We start from the raw sequence: 20,509 nt of genomic DNA, 5'->3' as shown, positions 1-20,509 counted from the left end.
TGGTGGCCTCCTTCCACACAAACCTCTGCCAGCAAAGCTCTAATCCCATCCCCAGTCAGCCCATGGTATTCATCTTGAGCTGGCACCTGACAGCACTCCACCCCTATGGAGATGGTAAATCCTTCTACATGAGGCATAAGACTGAAATCACAAAATCAAAACAGCTCACTTGGAAAGCAAGGAGCTAGGGCACTCCTTTCTCAGTGCCAACCTTGTGAAGACACACAGGAGGTAATAACAGATTGTGTTGGCCTGAGACTTCTCCACACGTGCAGAGTTTAAGGTGGGAGAAGCCCAAGTAGTGTGTACCCATCTCCAGTGCTGCTGACCTGGACTACAAGCACCCTTGTGAGGCAGGATCCCATAGCTCTTGCAGGCTGTGCCCCAAGATAAAAGCTGTACCATCACCTAAGCCTTTTCATTTTTCTGTGTAATTTAAACATGCTACTAAAACTTTTACCAATATTACAATTTACAGATCAAAGGCCTTTATGTAGCTGACTAAAGCTTGGAATTAAGCTGGCTATGGCCCAAGCTCGTTTTTCACTCTCAAAAGGAGTTGATATTTATTTTCTAATCTGTTAAGACAGGATGAATGGTTTGGCCTTGGTTTCAAGCGCCTGCAGCAGCTTTAACTTAAGCGTTACAAGACCAAAACTGGCTGGAATTAAGCTGTGAACCCTTCTGCTAAGCCCCACATGTTGGCAGGTGAGTGCTCACAAATCTGGCTGTGCCATTTAAATGCTGCCTATTCTGCAGCCTGCTGGAGGTGGAGACTCCCATCAGTGGCTCGGGGAAATGCCTCCGCACCAGCTCAAGCAGTGAAGTCAAACCCACTGTGGTCATGCATTTCAACAGCAGCCAGACTGCTGCAAGCTGCAACAGCAGCCAGACCAAGCTGCAAGCTGCCCACTCCCTGCAGGGGCAGCAGAACAATGCTGGTGCTCACCAAGGGGATGTGCTCCAGCATCTTGGTGTTTCACCCCAGAGCAAGGAAAATGTTGGCCTGCATCACTACAGAAGCAAGCTGAGGGGAAGAGTCAAGGAAGGCCCTTCTACCAGAAATGGGCACTTACTCACATGAAAGGAGTGGCAATCAGGTGCTTAAAAAGCAACAGCTCAGTTGTCAAAGCAGCAACATCAACCATTCCAGAGAATGCACTGTTCCCATTTGCTTTACTATCTAAGATTCCCCTAAGAAGGAAAGTGGACACTTGTTTTCTCTTGCTAGGAGGTAAATATAGATGTAGTAGTATCTCCATTAGTTCAATGTAATTTAAAGCAATATCTTAGACTCAGAATGGTTTAGGCTGAAAGGGACCTCAATGATCACCCAGTTCCAACCTTTCTTTACACAAAGCTGAAGGCATCAGAGACCAGCTTTGAGACTAAGTAACTGGACAAGCTCAGTAGACCAAGACTCTAAGTAACTGAGCAAGTCAAAACCAAGACCATTAGAGATTGACAGTTACTTGAAGCCAAATATCTTGAAACCAGCAGAATAGGATATAGGAAAACCTGTCAAACAGTAAGAATTATATTCTTACCGAATCTCTGTCTTCCATTACCCGCTGGGGCCTGGCAGGAGTGGTTGGGCTTGTGCCTTTCATCCTCTTATACTTGGTGAATAAAATATTCATGGTTGCAAGCAGGACCTCAGATAAATTGTGTTTGATCTACAAAAAAAAGGGGGGAAAAAAAAGACATTGCAGCATAAGCAGATTGACCATAACCATTACTATACAGATTTCTGTAACAGTCATAGGTGTAATGGTTACCCTGCTATGACTGCACCATCCAGCAGAAACACTACCCAGAGCTTTGAGACAGACATGCCCAATGGCTGCACCTTCATGTTTGATAGCAGCAGACCAGATAAAACCAAAGCACCCAAATACACACAACTACTGCCTAAAAAAGAAGTGTCACTCCAGTTAAAACAGTTCAATAGCAGTACCAGTTTTCCACTATGCTTCATTTGCTAATACAAAAATCCATTAATTCCTGTAATTTAGAGGGAAAGAAACAAACAACCTACAAATGCTTAGTGACCATTAAGAGCACAGAAGAACTAAGTCACCAGCAAGTCAAAAGTTTTTAGTATTCTGAATTCTTGAATGAAACTCAGTAAGTTCAGGGAGACTCACATCTGCAGATACTTTCTTCAAAATGGAGACAGGATTTCTGGGTAGGGAATTCTAGTGCTCAAAAGAGCAGCATTAAGAAGAAAAAGCTGCAAGCCAAGAGTATACTTGTATGAAATAAAAAAAATGTCATCATTTTTCTCTGCTAAAGAATAAGAATGATGAGATTACAAGGTTTTAAGATCCTTTTAACAAAGCAAAAGGCTTTAGGGAGCTAAACCCAAGACATTACTTACTTCATCGCTGAAATTCCGGAAGGCAGCGACCCTCTCCTTGACGCAATCTTGGCTAAGAGGTACAAGCTTCAGGCGTTCAATAATCTTCAAAAAGAAAAGCAGGAATCAGGACAGATAATCAGCATTCTATGCACCATATATTAATAAAGTGGGTTTTTTAAGTGTTAATGAAATGCTTCTATTTCCATTCAAGAGAAATAATTTCATTGTCATTTACTGGTTTATCTCCTAACTTTGTTGAGCAACAGGAATATTTTGTTCAATGTCTACAAAATAGCTCCAGGAAGATCATCCTGTTTATCAAGCAACAGGGAAGAAACACCTTTTAAAATTCCTATAACACTGCAGTCCCTTCTAACTCATTCAATAAAATTTTTGAAGTGATGTTATTTGAGACATTCTGGGTTTTCAAGGGCATTAGGAAGGCTACACTTCAAACAGAACTCTTAAAACTTACATCAAAGGCCCTGTCAACGTGACCAGCGTGATATTCATCAAAAAACGTGATTAAGTCTAGCAGAAGGTAGAACGTGGAGTCAATGGATTTCTTTGCACTTATCCCCTGCGCTTTGTACCTGAAAGAAATTGTATTGCAATTTTATTGTGCAAAATGGCAACCATTTACAACTGTGCCCTTGCAATTCTTGGAAGTGGAGACATCAAACTCAAGGACAGAGGGCATTTAACAAAGGACAACTTTCATTTTCCTTAACCAGGAGGCAGAATTTTCACAGGTTGTGGCTTTTTAAAAACACTGTTAATCACTTCCAGTTTTGCAAATCCAGCATTTATTTCCTTTAAAATATTTGCATTTCCCACATTCATGGGGAAACAGTGCCAGGCAGCAGAGACCTGCAAGGCAAGCTCTGTACCAGCATGTTTAACATGCTGCTTTACAGCAGACAATCCTCCAGCACAACTGCCTGCTTTAGGCAAAAAGTTAAGACTTAAAAGATGGATTAAGAGTTCCTGCATGCTCTTGGGAGCTACCTTGGCTCTGAGATGAACTGGAGGGCTGCCTGCTCTCACTCCTAACTGCATGAGGGCACAAAGAAGTTGTTTCCATAAGAATGGTCTTGCAGATGAGGAAACCATATAGGCTCTTGGCCTTTTTCTAAGGTGTCTCCCCTGCTCCAAAAGCATAACAAGAATACACAGGAGGAATGCTGCATCCCTACAGCACTGTCATCAGGACAGTACACATGGAAAGGCCCTGTCTTTCATCTAATTGGCAAGAAGATGTGTTAGTCAGAACTGCTCTGGCTTTGCAATCAGGTTTGCAGCTGTGAAGTGGCATAATTGTACAGTAATATTTTAGTGCTTTCAGACAGATCAAAGTATGTAGCAAAGCAAAAAAAATTCCCATTACAGCCTTTGCTGAAGCTTTAACTCAAGCCATAGATTTAATTATCTTTAATGTCTGCCACCAAATCAGTCTCTCACCAAGTCAATACGGCACCGATTTTGCACATGATCCCAGCCTGCCCAAATGAAGGAAAGGCTGACTAGAAGGAGTGACTGGCAAATGCCACTTGTCAAAAGAAGAAAGGAAAAGGCCTCTGATGGAAATCAATACATTTCTGTATTTGTCTTCCCAATTTCAAAGTGCCAGCAAGTGGGCTTGGTTTATTTTTATTCTCTCTGCAGCTCAATGTTGATAAAAACCAGTAAGGCATTTTTCATAGGAATCCACAGTTTGTTCTAGTAAAATATAACAATTGTTCCTGGCAGTCACTGTGACAAGATGCACCAAAAGGTGACTATTTAAGAAATTAATGGACATATTTTGCAACTACAGCTTTTCAGAATCAGGTAAATCCTAACTTCCCGGTGTTAATGAACCTTCAGCACTGATGTCTCTCAAGCCCATACCCTAATTAGTATACAGACATGGCAGGGCACATTCCTTTCAGTTGCTTCCTTTCTTTCTGGACACCACAGAGTACTTGGCGTTAACATAACTGTCTGTGGAAATGAAGTCCACTGCTTGCATTAGCCATACACAGTTCATCTTAAATACTCCCTTTTTAGCCTTCATTAAAGCAACAGTTTTCAGAAAGCTACTGAACAGTTGTTACAATTCAGAATTACTGGGTTTGTAGCTCTCTCTTAATACTATTTCAAAAAAGTGAATTGCATGCAATGACTCAGCAACTATTACAATATTTTGCTTTAAAAATAATATAAAACATACAATTAATGTATTTATTGTTCCTTAACAGACTCCATCTCTAGCTGGCAATCCTGATTCACCTACAGATAAAACTTCTTGCCAAATTTACCTGACCCTGAAGATTTCTGGTTTCAGTACTGCAAGCCATCACGAACAGGACAGTGTAAATTCTGACCCCTTCGTTGTCTTTCTAAATATACTGCTGTGGATGCCACAGTCCAGCCTGCAGAAACAACATCAGGAACTAACATCCACAGCTCTGACAGTGGCAGGTCATGCTGAGGTGAATCACCCAGTCCTGCCCTTACCTGAGTCTTACCTCTCAGCAATGGAATGGGCCATGTTCTTCAAACGCTCCTTGTTTGACTGGGGAGTGCTGATCTGGGGAACAACTGGACTAAGGAGCTTGTTCATCAGTTCTAAAACTTTGTCAGGGTTCTGTTGGCATTAAAGTTACACAAATAAAATGAAACATGGTGTCTTACTCTCATTGAAAAAGCAGAGAAGTTTCATGCAGTGGTGTCTACTGAAAGCCCAGAGCCACCTCCCTCCCATAATGAGTCAGGATCTTATTAGCTACAAACAACATAATGCTGCTGGGTCACAAGAAAAAGCATTTCCTCCTAGTTTTTCTCTAAAACAGTGGTTATGGTTGTATCCACCTCTATTTCCAAAGGAAACAAGAGTACTCAGTATAAAGACCAACTATTTTAGACTTCAGTTCAATATCTATGAAATTGGAAGAGTACACTCCAGGTAAATAACTGCACTAGACTGAATTAAATCATGCGTGGGGCACTCTCTTCAAAATAGCACATTGATAAGGACCACAGTGTCCTAAATCAGAATCCCTGGAGTGCAATCCATCTGGATGTGCTAACTAAAACATCTCTTCATGCAGCCTTATGGCTCTGTTGTTCCAGCAGTAGAAATAAACTGCTTGAATAAGGGCAATTCAATCTCCGAGATGAAATTTAACCTCCTAAACACAGGTAGAATGTTTGGAAGGAAAAAAGGTGAACCAAGTATATAAGGCAGCACACAAGACATATACCTTTGCAAGGTCATAGAGTTTTGCAGCTTCTTCAAACAATCCTTTATTTTCTGCTGCAGAAGCCACTTTGTTAATAATGGATTTTGTGTCACTTGTAAACTTGTCTATCACTCCAGGCTAAAGAGGTGAGACAAAAACGAAAAGAGAAAAGAGGAATCAGAAGGCTCAAACACTCCAGAATATTCTGTCAAGGCAATGAATATTTTACATGTTGGCTTATGATTGGAATGGCCTGTACATTTCCATGGGAATGTGCAAAAGTGAGATATTAAAAATAGAATGAGTTCTTGCAAGAGGGACTCTCTCCTAAATGGAGTCAGCACTGAGACATTCTTGGTTTCCAATTCATTCAAAATGACCCAGATAAAATAAATCAGAGTTTGAGCTATTAACTGCTGATGACACAGAGAAGAAAACACAAAAGACTTCAGCACATAGCATTCCAACGGCTCCAGGGATGGAGTTTGTTTATACTGTCATGACAGGTTGCCAGGGAAATCTCACACAGATAAATGAAAGGGCAACAAGAATTTAAAAACAAATATTAAACATGTAGAATAAAAGAGATGAAAGAGTCAAGAATATCTGGACATTACTGTAGTTGAGGATGCAAAAATGAGACTATATCATCTAGAAGAATTTATTTTAAGCTTAAAATTGTTGGTTTCACACCAAAGAAAGTGCAAAACAACAAAGTTATTTGTAAAGATTATCAAGCTACCTTGTTCTCTTGTATGCAATCTCACTGCTTTTGAAATGAGAAAATAAAGACATCTAAAAGAAATTCCTGCCAGAAATAACTTTCCCCCTCTATTTTTGACAGCAATATAAGCCCTAATCTTAAAATTGAGATGCAAATGGTTCCGCAGTCTGCTTTACACAGAAATCTTCCAAAGCTGTCACATCAAACAGAAAACTTCTTTGATTATCTAAAATTTTCATAATTTGCATGCACTCTCCTGTTTGCAGGTAAAACCTTAAGGTTTCCTTTATCTTCTGTGTAATCTTCTACTTAACTATTATGAAACTGCTTTTACACTGGAAGCAACATTGGTCATCTAAAAACAGCTGAACTTTTATCCAGTACTTGCTCTCACCTGTGTGAAGGTCAGATCAGCTGTGCCTATGCTTGTGGTCTGTAAGCCCTTGCTCCTTTAATTACAAGGATTTTTCAAGGACTGCAATACATTTCTTCTGTGAGGTGAATGAGGATGTCATAAATAATTTTCACATGTACACCTTGGTTAACAGAGCATTCTCACATACCCACTTAAACTAAACTCCATTTCCTCCTGGGAAGACAAAATTCTGAACTCACTAGAATTACCTGATGCCATTTGCTTCCTCAGTTACAGCAGCTGTTCAGAGAACACTGTTTGCCCTGAAGTTCCTGACCTGCCTTTTGTTAGGGCAGGTCACAGATTATTCTGTAAAAGGATCTCCAAGTGGGAGAACTTGAATGTATTCAAACACAGTAATAATTTAGCTAGTGGAAAACAGAGAGAAGCAAAATAGCCTCATGACTACTTTGGAAATCATATATAGGTTGTATTGTACTTTTAATATAAAATATAAATTGTGAACTCACCTTCCTACTACCATCCTTTTCCAGCTTTCCAAGAATCATATCAAACTATATCCACGTGGATTTAAAGTTAGAAAAAACAGGAAACAAAAATACAGAGATGAATTGCACGTATTTCATAACATATTTGTTAAATACAAAGACAGTCATGGAATGAAAAACAGTGACCAATATAAAAAGTATTTGTAACTAAATAACAGGCAAAAAGATATGATTAAATGTCTTAAACATAAGGCCATTGCAAGATCTCTCATCTGGGTCTGCATCAGGCAGAAAGAGTAAGCAACTCTAAGACTGTCCTGACTAACAAAGATTTTAAAGAAGAAATTACTTTCAGCTTAATTGAGGAAGACAAAACATGGCCAAACGCACCTCTCTGCTTTCAATCACTATTTCACTAACGCAACGCAAGAACATATTCTCTCCTTGGCTGTCCTTCTCATTCCTATAAAATAAAGAGGGAGAAAGGTACTCCTGTTTCTGAGAACTTTCCAGGTAAGACTAATGAAGCAATAATAACTAGGAGAATATCTAAAGATGTATATTAGCTCCTACCTGAGAAAGTAAAAGTACTGCAGAGCTTCCCGTGGATCTGTTGATTCAAACTTACGGGTGTAAAGCATCAAAAGCCGCACAAAATTTAAACGTCTGACACCAGGAGGGTCACCAGCTTCATGGCTTACTGCAAGGTCAGAAACAGCACTGTCAGAGAATCTAATGCCAGGAAAATGCTGATCTTCATCTCAAATTAGTCAGAACCATGATCCAGAGCTCTAATGCAACTAAAACAATTAATTTTATGAGATTGTTCTGATAAATCTTTGATTAATCACACAGACCTGCCGCTTCTAGAGGGTACTCTGAGGGCTAATAAAATATTACTTTACTGTAAAGTAAATAGGACTTACATAGTTGTGCACTCTGCCCAGATGCTTTCAGGAGCAATTTTAACTCAAACAGGACCAAAGCAACATGAACAGCATGACAACGCAAGCGCTCTGTCCGGAAAAGAAAAGCAATTGCAGCTTCAAACTGTGCTGTCAAGAACAACACTTGGAAGTAGAGGAATGGTGGCTGGTTCACTGCAAAGTGTGATTCACCTGAAAAAAACCACAACACATCGCATTTTCACATAATTTTCATGATTTTGCAATCAGAGATGACTGACAGTAGATGCTTCCTGTCACACTGCATCATTATTGTTAATTAGGTGCCAGCCAAAATAAACACAGTACACAAAACTGAATAACCACACATCAGTGGCTCACCTACAACTGTGCCACTGCAGATTTATCATGAAGGACCACAGCATAAAGACATATTCAAGAAGTGAAGCAGAATAAACAGTTCCTCAGAAAAGTTCCTTTGTTCTTTTCAGACAACAAATTATGAACTCTGATCAACTGTGATAGATTCTCTAAAGACCACAACTTTTTGTCTTCATTTATACTTATGCCAAGTGGTACAAATAATGTTAAAAAACTGGATCTTCCTACTCAGTGACACCAACAGTAGCCTATTATATTTCTTTTCCACACATTTTTATCTGAGCGTGTGATACTACAAACTAGAAGGCTGTGGAGAATCAAATTTGGTATGTTTTGGACAATTCCAAGAGACTTAATTTTGACTGACTGGAAAACAATTACAGGAAAATGTATTCTGTGGATGTTCTTAAAACCTTCTGAAATAGAAGGAATTGTGACTTGGGTCCCCAGAAATTTGCTTGAAATGCTAATTTAAGGGAAAAGAAAAACACCAGATGCACACAGAGGAAAAGCTTGGAAATACATGCCTACATTAGGTATTGACTGCTTTTCTGTTCTGTATTTCCAAAGCTGGAACTTCTGCTAAAGAACTTTTGCCTATTTATGGTGAGAGAAAACAGCCCACAATAAATGGATAAAGGAGAAACAGCAGCAGTGCTGTTCACAGATGAGTATTAAATCTCTGGATTGCTGGGAAAAACATGGGACTCACTCATTATGTCTTAATGAAGTCTGCCACAACTCCAGGGAGCAGGCTGTTCATGGACAGAAGATGCCTGTCACTAGTGGAGAGCTGCAGGGTTTTTGTGTAGTCTGGGGTTTGTTTAATAACAACTGGAAAGTGTCCTCAGCAGAAAAGCAGAGCCCCAGGTAAGACATCACTCTGGTTTCTCACCATAGTCTTCCAGCAGCTGCTTCTGGAACTGGGATAACGTTAGCCGGTCCTGCGGGGAGCTCGCACCACCATCATCAAAACACACTTGGTTCAGCTAAAAAGCACATCCAAAAAAGAGAAGTACAGATATTTCTCCTTGCACAAGCAATGCACTTAGAAGATAATCAATCCATCTGAGCCCTCCCTAGGATTTGACCAACTGACTAGAAACTGCATCTAGTCACAGCATCAGCTCCATCCACTGCTGGAAAGCAAAGATCTCTAAGGCAGCAACAGCTGAAATCCATGCAGATATAACCCTGGGGATCCATATCCATCCAGGCCAGCAAACTCTGATGCTGGGACTCTGAACACTCTCAAGCAGCTTTTTTTTGCCACAAATAGAATAGTAACAAATACATCATTCTACCACCCTTTTTCTGACAAAGAGGAGAAACAGGTACCAACCAGTATCTATCATGCCCTTGCCAAAACTGTAAGGACTTCAGCAACATTGACAGTGTTGTGTATGGTCAATCCACATTGACATTTCAGACATCCATCCAGGAAGGAGAATTCAAAGAATCCTCACTGTAGCAAGGTAATACTACTCGTAAAAACAGGTGACGAAGATTAGTGTCAAATGAAGAACATGACAGTTGCAAAGACAACTGTACCCAAACTAACACTTGATAGCACAGAGGGTAACAGAACAGCCCTGGGATTCAGGTTGCCAGCCCTGCATTATTTTCAAGGTCAGGTCACATGCACTACATTGATGCAAAACACCAGATCTAGAAGCAGGAAGGGTAGCAGAGCAGTGGAGAAATTTGGTACCATTTAGACCTGTTCTTACAAAAAGAATAACCAAACACCACAATCTCAACACCAGACTTACTTTTAGCCAAAGATAATCTTCTGTTTTATCAGCAACTTCACTCTGGTTGTCTGTAATGTCACAACGGCCAATAATACAATAAACAGCCCTTTTGTAGGGGTCAGTGTTATTTCTCAGAGCTCGTCTGTAATGAAGACGCAGTTTATTTTCTGTGGCAGGAGACAGTCTAAGGAAAAGAAATGATTGAAGGAAAACACATGATACCTATTTTCCCTGTATGAAGAAACCTGGATACAAATCAGTGTAAACAGGTGCATATCCACAGCAAAGGCATAATGACAGTAAGCACTGGCAATATTTCTTGCACTTCCAGTTCATATTTGTAGGTAAAAATTTTGCACACGTGAATTTAAACACATAATTAAAGTTACAGAGGATCATCTTCAAATGCTCACTGCAGAGAAAGAATCTACATATGACAGTCTCTTTAGGAGTACAATAAGACTGTGGCAGATGAGCTATTTTTGTCTGACTCTGCTACTTCATCATTTCAGAAAAATAGAGCTCACAATATCTTTGTAAGTCTTTGTGTTAGGAACTAACAAGTGAGTAGGTCACGGTACCATGAGGTCCTTCAGGAGAGACACTTTCATCATTATCAAACACTGTTATAATGTTCTTTGTCATTGTTTTTTTCTTGCAACCTCTTGTTGAGAATTTCACAGAGTTTAATCAATAACGTATTCTAGACTAAGGCATTGTTTGTCAAATCTGTAGGCAGAGCACTTTTTCATAGCTGAAGTAAAAACAAAATAAATCTATTGTGTTGTATCTCATAAAGGTGTTTGTAATGAAAACAGTGACAGTATCTTCATCAAGGTTTCTGCAACAACCTTGATATAATGAGCTCTCCTACATACTCTCTATAAAACAGGTTGATTTATAGAAGAATACCATGGTGTACCATACTCTGTAAATGGCACTTGGATTTTTATCCTTTCCATTTATTTTGTTAGCTTCGTTAGTTATTTTTAATTGGTCTGTTTGTTGGTTTTTTGATTTTTTTTTTTTTTTTTTTTTTTTTTTTTTTTTGAAATTCACTGCAAATGGAAAAGATGGAAAAGAAAACCACTGTGGAGTTTGGAGCACACCTTAGGGTGCACTAGCTTAACCACTTTGCAACCACATCAGCAGCAGTTTGGCCAAAGGCTTTTATCTAGTGATGGACAGCAAAAACTGGAAGAGAAGAATAAACACAAGAAAGATATGAGAGTGAGGCCTATAAAGGCCTCTAACAAACACTGCTTGCTTTTCCTGTGTAGCATTCTTATGAAAACAGGTGTAGTAAAAAGTGCTCCCCAAAGGAAATTCAGCTAAAATAAGCAATGGGAAATAAAAAAATACAGGATTCATGACAGAAGATTAAATCTGATCTTCTGTATACCATATACCACTGTTACACTGGGTTTATCCTTCGGTAAAATAGTAAAGCTACACCACATTGTATTAATTTTGAAATGTAAATTTTTTAATATCTTCAAACAGCTCTTTCTCTGTTGAGATTTCTCAACTTCAAAGCCACGAATTAGAATATGCAAACTTCTACATGTAATTTAGGTAGGTAATATAAACCTCAGGCAACCATCACCACCAGAAGAGACTTGAGCTTTTTGTATTTCTACCAAACCACTGATAATTTCACTACTCCACAGCAATTCCCACCCCTCACAAAGATCCTTCTTAGCTCCCAATTACCTTCTGTCTTTACTGTGCATGTACTCCTGGAACCAGGTTTTGAACTCTCCCAGCTGGTGCTGTGCCCGTTTCACCACGTGCATGGCTGCAGTCAGATCTCCACAGCGCATGCAGTAGTAAATCAGTGCCCACACAGGATGGCCCTCCACCTCACCATCCTGAAAAGAAAGTAGGACATACTTAATTTTTTTCTCAAAAGCAATATATGTGAATGATTTTTCTTTATCCTCGGCCTCATCCATTATTTCTGCCCTTATACCCACACTCATATTGGTGAAAAATTCTGTTTGTTACTGAAGCCAGAGGTCATGAGGGTTAAAATGTGGCAAAGCTCTGCACATCTCAGCAGTGAAAGGTGTGATTCTCTTCTGCTTGCACAGATTTCAGTTCTGAGAATCCCAATATTTAGCATATGATATCCTCTCCACAAAGGAGATTGATCTGGATTAGGCCACGGAGGTATTAAAAACATTTTCACTGAAACAGAAAGACATCCAACTAATCACTGATCTCAGCAGGTAAGAAGAGACAGCCAGACTTAGCTGTGTGCACCCCAATGTTATAATTATTTCTTCATTTAACTTTTATATCTGATTTTTCAACCCGGACTGCCTATCTGATTATTTTGTACATGCACAGCTATGCACTTTTTACTACATGCAGGTAAGGGGTTTTATTCAGATGCCTAAATAAAAAGCCCAGGCTGCAATTCAGATGAAATCATTACACATTTGGTGATGGTTTCACCATCTTACAATAAAAGTAAAAAAAGAGAAAAAGCAAAACAGGGAGATTAAGTTACTGCTTTTTTTGAACCATCATAATGCATTTTAATTCTTGCTTGTTGATTTAAGATGACAACCAGAAGACCACATAATTTCTAGAATTAGAACTCAAGCTTCTGAGCACCCACCATGCTTTGGGACTAGGTCTGAACTCAAGAGTGATTTTGCCTGCCATCTCCCATTTTCCCAGTCAAAAATTCTAGAGAAGGAGTAAGAGCCTGATGCCCTAAAAGCAGCTTAAACAATAGAAAAGCCACCTGAGGCTGCCCTGGTTTCCCCTCTGCCATGGGTGAACAGGTTTGTGCTATTTTAGCCCAGTGGCTGACAGTGCTGCCCATACCTGCAGACCAGGGACAGACGCCGGGAGTTTGATGTTCAGGAAGCTTCGGACCAGCTGGTAGGTGCCTGGGACTCCACCCAGCTGAGCCTGGTGCAAGTTTCCAAAGACTGTCACAAAAGTGTAATTTTTGTAACTGAAACATAACACAAGTGAAACAAACATGAACAGACTGAGACACACCTGCCACAAAAACATCCACTGCCTTTCTGACCTGACAGAACTAACAATTTAAAGCAAATTAACTCGATGTTCAGACATTATCATTACAACAAAAAGAGGCACAAATTTTGGTCAGTTTAGGAAGATCTTTGTATTTAGCAGTCTCAGAAGACACCAGGTTTGGAGTCTGTGGTGGACTGCTCCAGGTCCAAATCTCAATTAGTACTTAGTAGAACAAAGTTAAGCTCAAATATATTAACTGGCAAAAAGCCTTTCACCCTAATACTTTAACTCTCAATCATGAAAGAATAGTTAAATACCACAGATGTGTTTGTCTCTCCTCCCTGCTCTATAGAAAAATATCAACCTTAGGGCTACGGACTTACCAGAAGAAAATCCCAGAGAAAAAGGGAATTTAGAGAAATATAAGTGGTAAAGGCAGCTTTAAGAAAATGTTTTAAAATAACCCATCAAAGAATTTAATCAAGGCAGATCAATTTAACAAATACGCATACTTAGAAGCAGGAGTCTCAAAAATTTGTACACTGAAGACCTAAGTAAGCAGCATCAATAAATGACAATAAGTTCATTTCCTTTCTCTGCAGCACATTAGACTTGTGTGCCATCAGAAATCTGAAAGACTACATAAGCAGGTATCAGAGTATCTTGATAATGAGAATTATGGCTGAGGCAAGTGCATGTTCCTCAGGGCTTAAGATCACAGTTGTTCCAAAGGAACAATGTGTAAACAGCTGTGAGTGGCATTACATCTCTTCCATATATGAGTGAGGGGCTGGTGAGGCATGGAAACACTCTAGTATTAGCCAATTCCCACCAGTGAAGAAAAGCTATGAAGCAAGGCAAAGAGTTTGGGCAAGGTTTTAATTACCAAAACACCCAACAAAAACCAAGCCTGAGAGGCCTAATCTCCACAACTGGGAGCATTGGGAAAGTAATACATATAACTAACTCCTAACTTCAGATAGCAGTTAATGGCACTGTGAACATTTAGCAAGTTGGACATGTGGCAAATCAGGTTAAGAATCACTGGCTCATTGCACTCTGCTGAGACTGAGGAACTGGGAACAGAAGATCCTTTTGATGCGTCAGCTCCTCTGTGCACAGGCGGCAGCTGCCACCACTCTTGGGTGACACTGAGAGCTGATGGGGTGTGACAACCAACTGCCAGGGCCAAGAAGAGGCTGTACCAGGAGGTGAAAGCACCTCTTCCCACAGTGCTGTGTCAGAGTGCAGTGCTTTCCATGCTCTGATGCAATCTGTGTCCCTAACAAATGCCCACATACTACTCTGCAGTTACTGCTTGCATAGGCTGGAAGAGGCTGCTGGCATCACATTGCAGCTACCAGAAAAGAGAGACTGCAATATCCATCCACATGTGCAGTGGATGGGCATTTGGCTTTGGGCAGCTTCACAACCTGCAGTTCTCCAAGAACTCCATTGGTCAAGGAGCTTAGGCCCCCATGGTACTTGCTAATAAACACAGCAAACCACTTTCTACAGTCTGAAAATCACTGCTACATGTCTCAATTTCAGCTTCTTCACATTTTCCAAAAACTTTTCAGTGTAGAAATGGCATTATCAGAACTTGACTCATTGCACCAGGTTTGTTCCCATGCTGCCCTCATGGGCTGCTGACAGCAACCAGCAATCAGAAAGGGGGCATATAGAAAAGAGGATGTTCTTTTGCAGAAGAGAAACAGATCACTCTCCTGAAGTGAAAAACCTTCACATATCACTGTACATATATGGAATATTTATAAGCGACACAGAAGAAAGAAGTCTTTGCATCTTCTAAACAACCTCCCCACAGATTCAAGGCCTTTTAAACTAGAACACTGTTAAACTAGAACAATTTTTTATTTAAGTGGCTGCTCTAAGCCCTGCACAATAAAAAAGGCAGGCAAGAGACGTCTCTAAGTGCATCACAAAGTCATTCATTCTGGTTTCTTATTAGGGAGCTCTGTCAATGTGTACTCGGAGCACCCAATCTCACCTCTCCTCCAGGTAGTGCAGAGCGTGCCTCACGAACTCCATGCGCACTTCCATGTTGGTCCGGACTTTCAGGGCATCGCTGGCAGGAACCAGGGTGACATCGGTCATTTGTTTCACCATGGCCCACATCTCGGAGATGTTCTGCAAAAAGTCATCCCATGCCTCAGCAGTTAGTACAAAGATGAACAAGCAACACTGTTTTGAGTTACATCGTGTTTTGATGCTTAAGAAAAGCCTAAGAACACAAGAGTAATTCATGTCAGTTTAGATTTGTAATGCAGATACTGGACACAGTCATGAAGGTAAGCTGCTTCTGTCCCACAGAATTCAAGTTTCACAGGCTTTTTTTGCATAATTTTTGTGCAAGAAGATGGCTATAAATGTTGTACCTGCAGTTGTTCTCAAAAATTGACAACTATTAAAACTAGGCTGGGTGCTTGGTCCTCAGTCTTTTGCTCATTTCTAGTTCACACTTCCCACTCCATATATACCACTGCATCATCAGCTTTCCATGTAAGCAATGGCTCTGGCTGCTGCTGGAAAGCTGTGTGATCAGCTGTGATAAGAAGCATTAAAAGGACACTGATCATTTGGACAAAGGCTCAGTTATAAATAAATGTTGAAAACCATCCAGATCTGTTCATTCACAAGGACAAGATCGTATCAGTGTTTACAGGACTAGGGCATCCCTGCTGAAATGGCAAAATACTGAGAACTAACAGCACTGTTCACTTGGACAAGGGCAGCTCTTTGATCTCAGTGCTTCAAAGCAGCAAGAACACTGAAACTCCCCGTGCTGCCCCTTGCAAAACAAACAGAGCTGCTCAGAGTGAAGATGCACATCTGTAATTCAGACCCAATTGAAGGGTTTGCCCCTCAGCTTCTGAGCAGCTTTTTGCTCTTCCCATTTGCACAGTTTTTTCATAGCTTGACCCTGCTGCAGTATTCTCCTCCAGGCATTTCTCCAAGGTTTGTGCATTTGTTTTCTTTTTTTAGGGTGAATCAAGGCAACACAATTAAAGGAATAGAAAAAAAGGAAAGTACGCAGATCATTGATTTTAAGTCAATCCTAGGTGTTTTATGCTTTACTATGAGAGCCTATTTAAGCTCCAGCACAGTCTGAGTGAAGACCCTTTTACCCCCAAGTACATAGCGTCAAAGGACATTAAGAGACCACACTTTGTAAATTAACACAACAGAATGTATTTTAAATTAAAAGCAATTTTCCCCTCAACAGCTTATCACTTATGATGGGACACCAGGTTCATTTCTTCCTCACTGTGTTAAGAAATTTTCACCATGACCAACTTCATGGCAGGTGGGCCCTGCTGCACTGGAGAGAATTCCAGTATTGCCTCTGTGTTTTCTGTGGAGCCATGCAATTTTTTTTTGGCAGTATCAGTATTTTCCCCCTGATGTCAGCAGGCTGTTAATCACAGCCTGAAAACAGCTTAAATACATTTCCTTATGTTAACTTATTGGCAGTACCTTATCATCCAGGCCTGCAGTAGCAGCACAGAGGTCCACCAGGTTAGGCTGCAGATGTCCATTCACTATCTTCTCATTATAAATATAAATCTAAAACATAATTAAAGAAAGCATGTTTAACAATACATATTATGCTCCATTCCATCCCCAGCCACAGTAGCAAAATCTGAATCAGGCTTCAAAACCAGTGTTCCCAGCAAGTCCCTCTGATTCTCTCCCACATCAGCCACTTCCAACCCAAAGGTAGAGGAATGGGCATCAGCATCACCCAAGCTTGCACAACACCTCAAAGTCCCAGGCCTGCCCCAAGGCCAGCAGCAGCCCAGCTGTTCAGTGGTTTTGCATGGCAGAGCACTGCACTGAATGCCCTGTTAGACTAACTGCAGCTAATTGTTGAAGGACAAAGATTCAGAAGTGACCTGACAAGTGGATGGCTGTGATATTCCCCTGCATGGCAGCCTCCTACCTGCTGATGTGAAAGAAACAGGATTTTGCTGGTTTGTGGCAGTATTCAGGGAAATCTGAGACAGGGAAATGAACAGGAACCTGACCCTTCAGAGCCTGCCCTTAAACATATACACACACCTCCCTGTTTTAACTCTTGATTTTTACTGAGCTTCGTCTACTATTGTTTATTCTACTCTCAGTCCAAAAACATTTCACTGTGTCCAAAACTTACAATTCTCAATACTAGAAAGGTCATGCCATTGTACTTTAATTCCATTTGGCATGCAGCACTACTGCAACATGTCCAAGGTGCAGACAAGATGTAGAGCTCAGGACTGCAAACAGAGTGCAGCATCAGTGAAATCGTGTCTGTGGATGTCACCGTGCTCCTGTGGGACAGCTTGAATTATCCACAAAGAACAATTAATCAGTTCACTGTAATTAAAACACATTTCACGGCTGCTGATAAATAGAAGCAGCATGGATCTCCAGATCTCCTGCCTGACCTCCAGGTCTCCCAACTCCCCACTGAAGCCACAGGAGCCCCACACAGACTGCTGACACTGGGTTATTCTTGAACAGCAGGCTGACAGAAGGACAGCTCAGCCAGGCCAGCTTTTCTGGAGCCCCTGTTGGGAGCACACAGTGAATGCACCAAGTGTTGTGGCAGCAGGAGCCTGGCCACAAACACCACATTTCCAGGGCACACTGCAGCAGCCTGTGCACAGCCCGTGACCCTGACAAAGGCCCACTGGCCACACTGACTCCACAGCTAGCCCAGAGCCAGGACTGCTAGAGACTAGGCTTCCCATACCCAAAAAGCAGCACGGAGTAACACTGATGGCTTCAAAGCACAGACAATGTTTTAAAGAAGACCTTTACTGTGGATATATTACAGTAGATATGAACTAAATTAACAAACTATTAAAGCCACTAAATCAAATGTACAGTTTATCAGCACAACCATGAACCTTTTGCTATCAGTTTCTTCCCAGTTACCATAACTGAATGCAGATGTAGGAAAACAGATGCACGAGCTGCTCTCTGCCTCAGTGCAGACTGAGCCAAAGCACACAATAACAGTAATTCTGTGCAAATTAAGCAACACCATTTCACATATTCCATTTTCAAAAATCAAGTTCTTTTCTTTCATTTTGTTCTCAACAGTGCTGGTAAATAGATAATCTCAAATAACAACAGTAACAAATTGGTTATATAAAGGTTTATCAGTTTTCCCTGAAAATTTTCCGAGGGCGTCTAATGCTACCAGGCACATTAATTCATAGCTGATGCACTAAGCCTCTCATAAGCAATGTCATTAAAATAAGATATAATTCAACAAACATCAGGATTAACACTTCAGTATATTTTTTCCTACATACATACATGGTAAAAATGATCTTCTACGTATGAAAATAAAGGGAATATAAAGCCTTCATTTGTAAACAATTATGCATTGACACAAATCCTAAAAAAAAAACTGCTTTCAAAAATTTAAACTAATTTGAGTTTATTTTACAAGCTTAAATGCTTTCTACAGTCATATATGGTGCTCAGGATCTCTATTTGAAAAAATATCCTGTTGCAAACAGGTGAGTATGCTTCTAAAAACATCAAGATTTATGTGTTTGTCAATAGCATTTTATCTCTAGGCAGGTACTTTCAGGTTTTACCTACCACGTTTTCTTTTACACTAAGCTCCAATCTTTATTTTCCCTGTCTCTCTCCATGTAGAACACTGTGTTTAATGAAGTTTTCTCACTCCCACTCACCTGACGAGCATATGCCATCTCCACACTGTCCATGGAGCTGCGACCTGGAGGACCCACCTCACCAACATAGCTGGGCTGTTGAATGAGAAGTGTAAAGGAAGATATGAAGTACAGAATTACCACAATGCATTTTACCAATACATCTGCTCCTAAAGAGCAACAGCAAAACCATGTTCCTGACAGAACTAAGAACAGGGTTTTTGAACCATCTACAGAGAAAAATGCAGTCTCACTGCAATACCCCATTATCTTCCCAAAATAGCTTAAACTTTCTAGAGTGACAGAAATCCTCCTTATTCAGTGCACAAACCAACCATTAGCTCTCTAGAATTAGGACATCAGTGTCTCTTGGTAGCACCATATAATTTTAATTCTTTGCTTTTGTTTCTTAAAAGGTTGCTTCTTGTCAATGTCTTGCTGTGAGGCATCTACTCTGAACCTCCATCACAGCAAGGACATAGAATTCAACAGACGAGATCAAATAGATCCAATCTGTCAGATCTGATACTCCAGTTTTGTCCCAGTACCATGATATAGACATAAAACAGGACTGCAGAATTCAGTTGTGTGCTGGGAAGTGCCCCACTGCTGGTCTGCTGCAAGAGGAAGTATGCTGGCAGTATCCTGACCTGAAAAAAGGAGTCTTTTTACCCACAGAGACTATGCCAAGATTGAGATATTTTGAGCGTAGAGCAGGGACAGACAGCCAATGAAATAATGGCATCCAAAATTCATACTCTTATAAAACTCATAATACAACATGCCACAATAGTATAATGTTGCATAAAGTGATTTTAATTATTCACTCCAAGGCACAGGTATGTTCTCAGTACAGCCACCACTAAACATAGATGTTCAGTACTCTGGAAGAAAGAATACTCTGAGCAATGCTCTGCTATTTCCTGTTTTCTAAAAGAATGTAATTCTTCATTCCAGCATCAGCATTGCAAGTCTTGAGTTTGAAAAATAAAGTACAATCATTTTAAAGACAGATCCCTTTGAGGTAACAGTCCTTTAATATCAGCTGCTTCAGAAGCCATGCTGGTCTGAAGATCAAAGCAAGACAAGCTCAGTTCAGAAGCAAAATATTTATTATGAAGCCAACTGACAGAGTTGGGGCAAGCAAAAAGGAACAGAGAAGCTTTCAGCAAAGCAAGGTTTCCAAGCTTGTTACCATATAACTCAAGGCTGTGGATATTCATCTAAACTGGAATCAGTAATTTTTTCCGAGAAAGGGCAGGTACATCTGCAGAGTTTAAAAATTAAGCTTTTTACCATCAAAGTCAGTTACAACTGGCTGCACATCCTCATTAGTTGTTCCAGTGCACCTAAGCAATACGGTCAAACAGCTTTACTGCTTCTTACACTTGTTACCCAGAATGTCAGTACTTTACAGTGCAGACAGGATCACCTCCACGGATTGCCTCATTATGTGCTCTAGCCTTGCCTGGAAGAGTTCACTTAAATGTGACCAACTTGCTGCCTGCACAAACATAATGTCCAAATGCAATAGGAAAATCATTGTTTTCGCTTCCAGTTTAATCAGCTTTAGAGTTCAGCCTCGCTGACACCTGTCAG

At 40.4% G+C, this 20,509-nt stretch overlaps 1 protein-coding gene across 8 annotated transcripts in view; it reads right to left on the bottom strand.

Annotated features, from left to right (window-relative positions):
* NUP93 (nucleoporin 93) overlaps positions 1 to 20,509 on the bottom strand; it is an 83,132-nt gene that overhangs the window by 7,982 nt on the left and 54,641 nt on the right. For 5 of the 8 annotated variants that reach the window (XM_021535211.4, XM_021535210.3, XM_085589699.1 and 2 more), the window contains 16 exons: positions 18,932 to 19,006; positions 16,713 to 16,802; positions 15,226 to 15,365; positions 13,053 to 13,185; positions 11,928 to 12,085; positions 10,233 to 10,398; positions 9,356 to 9,449; positions 8,101 to 8,292; positions 7,748 to 7,874; positions 7,565 to 7,637; positions 7,196 to 7,240; positions 5,608 to 5,724; positions 4,873 to 4,991; positions 2,838 to 2,955; positions 2,381 to 2,464; positions 1,548 to 1,676 (listed from right to left, as the gene is read on the bottom strand). In XM_021535211.4, the coding sequence (XP_021390886.1) occupies positions 1,548 to 1,676; positions 2,381 to 2,464; positions 2,838 to 2,955; positions 4,873 to 4,991; positions 5,608 to 5,724; positions 7,196 to 7,240; positions 7,565 to 7,637; positions 7,748 to 7,874; positions 8,101 to 8,292; positions 9,356 to 9,449; positions 10,233 to 10,398; positions 11,928 to 12,085; positions 13,053 to 13,185; positions 15,226 to 15,365; positions 16,713 to 16,802; positions 18,932 to 19,006 (1,860 nt within the window). Of the gene's footprint in view, positions 1 to 1,547; positions 1,677 to 2,380; positions 2,465 to 2,837; positions 2,956 to 4,662; positions 4,777 to 4,861; positions 4,992 to 5,607; positions 5,725 to 7,195; positions 7,241 to 7,564; positions 7,638 to 7,747; positions 7,875 to 8,100; positions 8,293 to 9,355; positions 9,450 to 10,232; positions 10,399 to 11,927; positions 12,086 to 13,052; positions 13,186 to 15,225; positions 15,366 to 16,712; positions 16,803 to 18,931; positions 19,007 to 20,509 lie in introns of all 8 variants that reach the window. The other 3 variants (XR_014957914.1, XR_014957912.1, XR_014957915.1) reach the window with 3 other exon arrangements.

Source organism: Lonchura striata, chromosome 11, assembly GCF_050655825.1.
Source record: "Lonchura striata isolate lonStrDom1 chromosome 11, ASM5065582v1, whole genome shotgun sequence".
In the NCBI taxonomy this organism is placed as follows: domain Eukaryota; kingdom Metazoa; phylum Chordata; class Aves; order Passeriformes; family Estrildidae; genus Lonchura; species Lonchura striata.
This window is presented reverse-complemented; position numbering and strand designations above follow the sequence as displayed.